Source organism: Priapulus caudatus, unplaced genomic scaffold, assembly GCF_000485595.1.
Source record: "Priapulus caudatus unplaced genomic scaffold, Priapulus_caudatus-5.0.1 Scaffold2604, whole genome shotgun sequence".
In the NCBI taxonomy this organism is placed as follows: Eukaryota; Metazoa; Priapulida; class Priapulimorpha; order Priapulimorphida; family Priapulidae; genus Priapulus; species Priapulus caudatus.
Genome location: NW_014579665.1, coordinates 10,069 through 11,650, shown reverse-complemented (window position 1 = coordinate 11,650; position 1,582 = coordinate 10,069). Strand labels below are relative to the sequence as shown.

General features: G+C 38.9%; 1 protein-coding gene across 1 annotated transcript in view; it reads right to left on the bottom strand.

Moving 5' to 3' along the window:
* LOC106818870 (ATP-binding cassette sub-family G member 2-like) overlaps positions 1-1,582 on the bottom strand; it is a gene marked incomplete at its 3' end in the record, with an annotated part of 14,254 nt that overhangs the window by 8,626 nt on the left and 4,046 nt on the right. The window contains exons 5-7 of the mRNA XM_014823541.1: positions 1,268-1,425; positions 920-1,071; positions 348-444 (exon numbers count right to left, since the gene is read on the bottom strand). Of these exons, the coding sequence (XP_014679027.1) occupies positions 348-444; positions 920-1,071; positions 1,268-1,425 (407 nt within the window). The remainder of the gene's footprint in view (positions 1-347; positions 445-919; positions 1,072-1,267; positions 1,426-1,582) is intronic.

The following is a 1,582-nucleotide window of genomic DNA, read 5'->3' as shown; positions in this document are numbered from 1 at the left end:
CTCTCTACTCTCTCTCTCTCTCTACTCTCTCTCTCTCTCTCTCTCTCTCTACTCTCTCTCTACTCTCTCGTCTCTCTCTCTCTCTCTCTCTCTCTCTCTCTCTCTAGCCTTATATTATATATTATATATATATACACACGCGCATGCACACACACACGCACGCACGCACGCACGCACGCACGCACGCACGCATGCACGAACGCACACGCACGCACGCACGCACACACACACACACACACACACACACACACACACACACACACATTTTAGACATCCATTTTGACACCCCACATGATGATGAATCATCATTCAATGATCAAGAGACAAGGAGGTTAGGTGGCTGCAACCTTTTACCTGGATGTCTCTCGGACACTCGGGCTGCATCTCCATTAAGCACATCGAGAAAAAAGTCTGGCGGATTGTTGTGCAGATCACAGATGTAACCTAGCAGCAAACAATACTAGCACTGGTTGAGCCTGAATGATATGAGCTAGCACATCACTATAGAACACGTGCTAAAATAAAAGCTAGAGCTGAACAAAAAGTAAGACTCCAATAAATAAACTTACATTCTCAATTATTTTAACATAGTTAAATTTACAAATTCATTCCAAGCTGCACATGAACTGCTTTACACAGATAAAAGATTCATCACTCAAAATTTAAAAAAAAAATGTGGAAAAATCCGCAACTGGGTCTTCAACGATGCAACATCGATATCATACAATCATATACACATGAAACTCAAAACGAATGCTAGGCAGGATGCTTCTGTGGAACAATAACATTTTGAATCAAGATAGAAAAGTATGGCAAAGAATGATGAGAACACACTCTTACCATGTATATGTAGTATATTATAGCTCTGTATAATTTCAAAAATGACAGGTTAATTATCAGACTCCCACCAAACACATACCAAGGGCTTCAAAGTAGGCAAGTGCAGAGGAAGTGGGGCCATGATAGGCCACCTCCCCCTTGGCCAATAGTGTCATGTCATCAAACAGTCTGTAGATGGAGTAGCGTGGCTGATGGATGGAGAAGATAATAGTTCTTCCTTTCTTTGCCAAACTACATTGTGGACACATGAAAGCATGATTACGAAAATTACGAAATTCGTGGTGTATGCATATTATCGAAGCCTTCGCACACGCTTATAAGAGCGTTAAATGGTTACACTTTGGCTATTAGCAAAAACAGAATTCCACTATCTATCATATATCATTATATGTATATTAACGATTTGTAAACCTGCGCATTGTCTTACTTGGCTAAAATCAACATGACTGTGTTGGCTGTGTTTGCATCAAGGCCCGTGGTAGGCTCATCAAGAAAGAGAACTGTAGGGGATATGATTAGCTCCATTCCTATGTTTGTCCTTTTACGTTCACCTCCTGAGATGCCTCTTATGAACTCTGTTCCAATCTGCTTGCAAATATTGCCATGTAAACAGTGCCTTTGGACGATGAAATCATTCATTAGCGCCCACGTTACATATGTACATAATATATATATATATATATATATATATATATATATCTATATATATATATAATAATATATAAATAAATAAATATATATA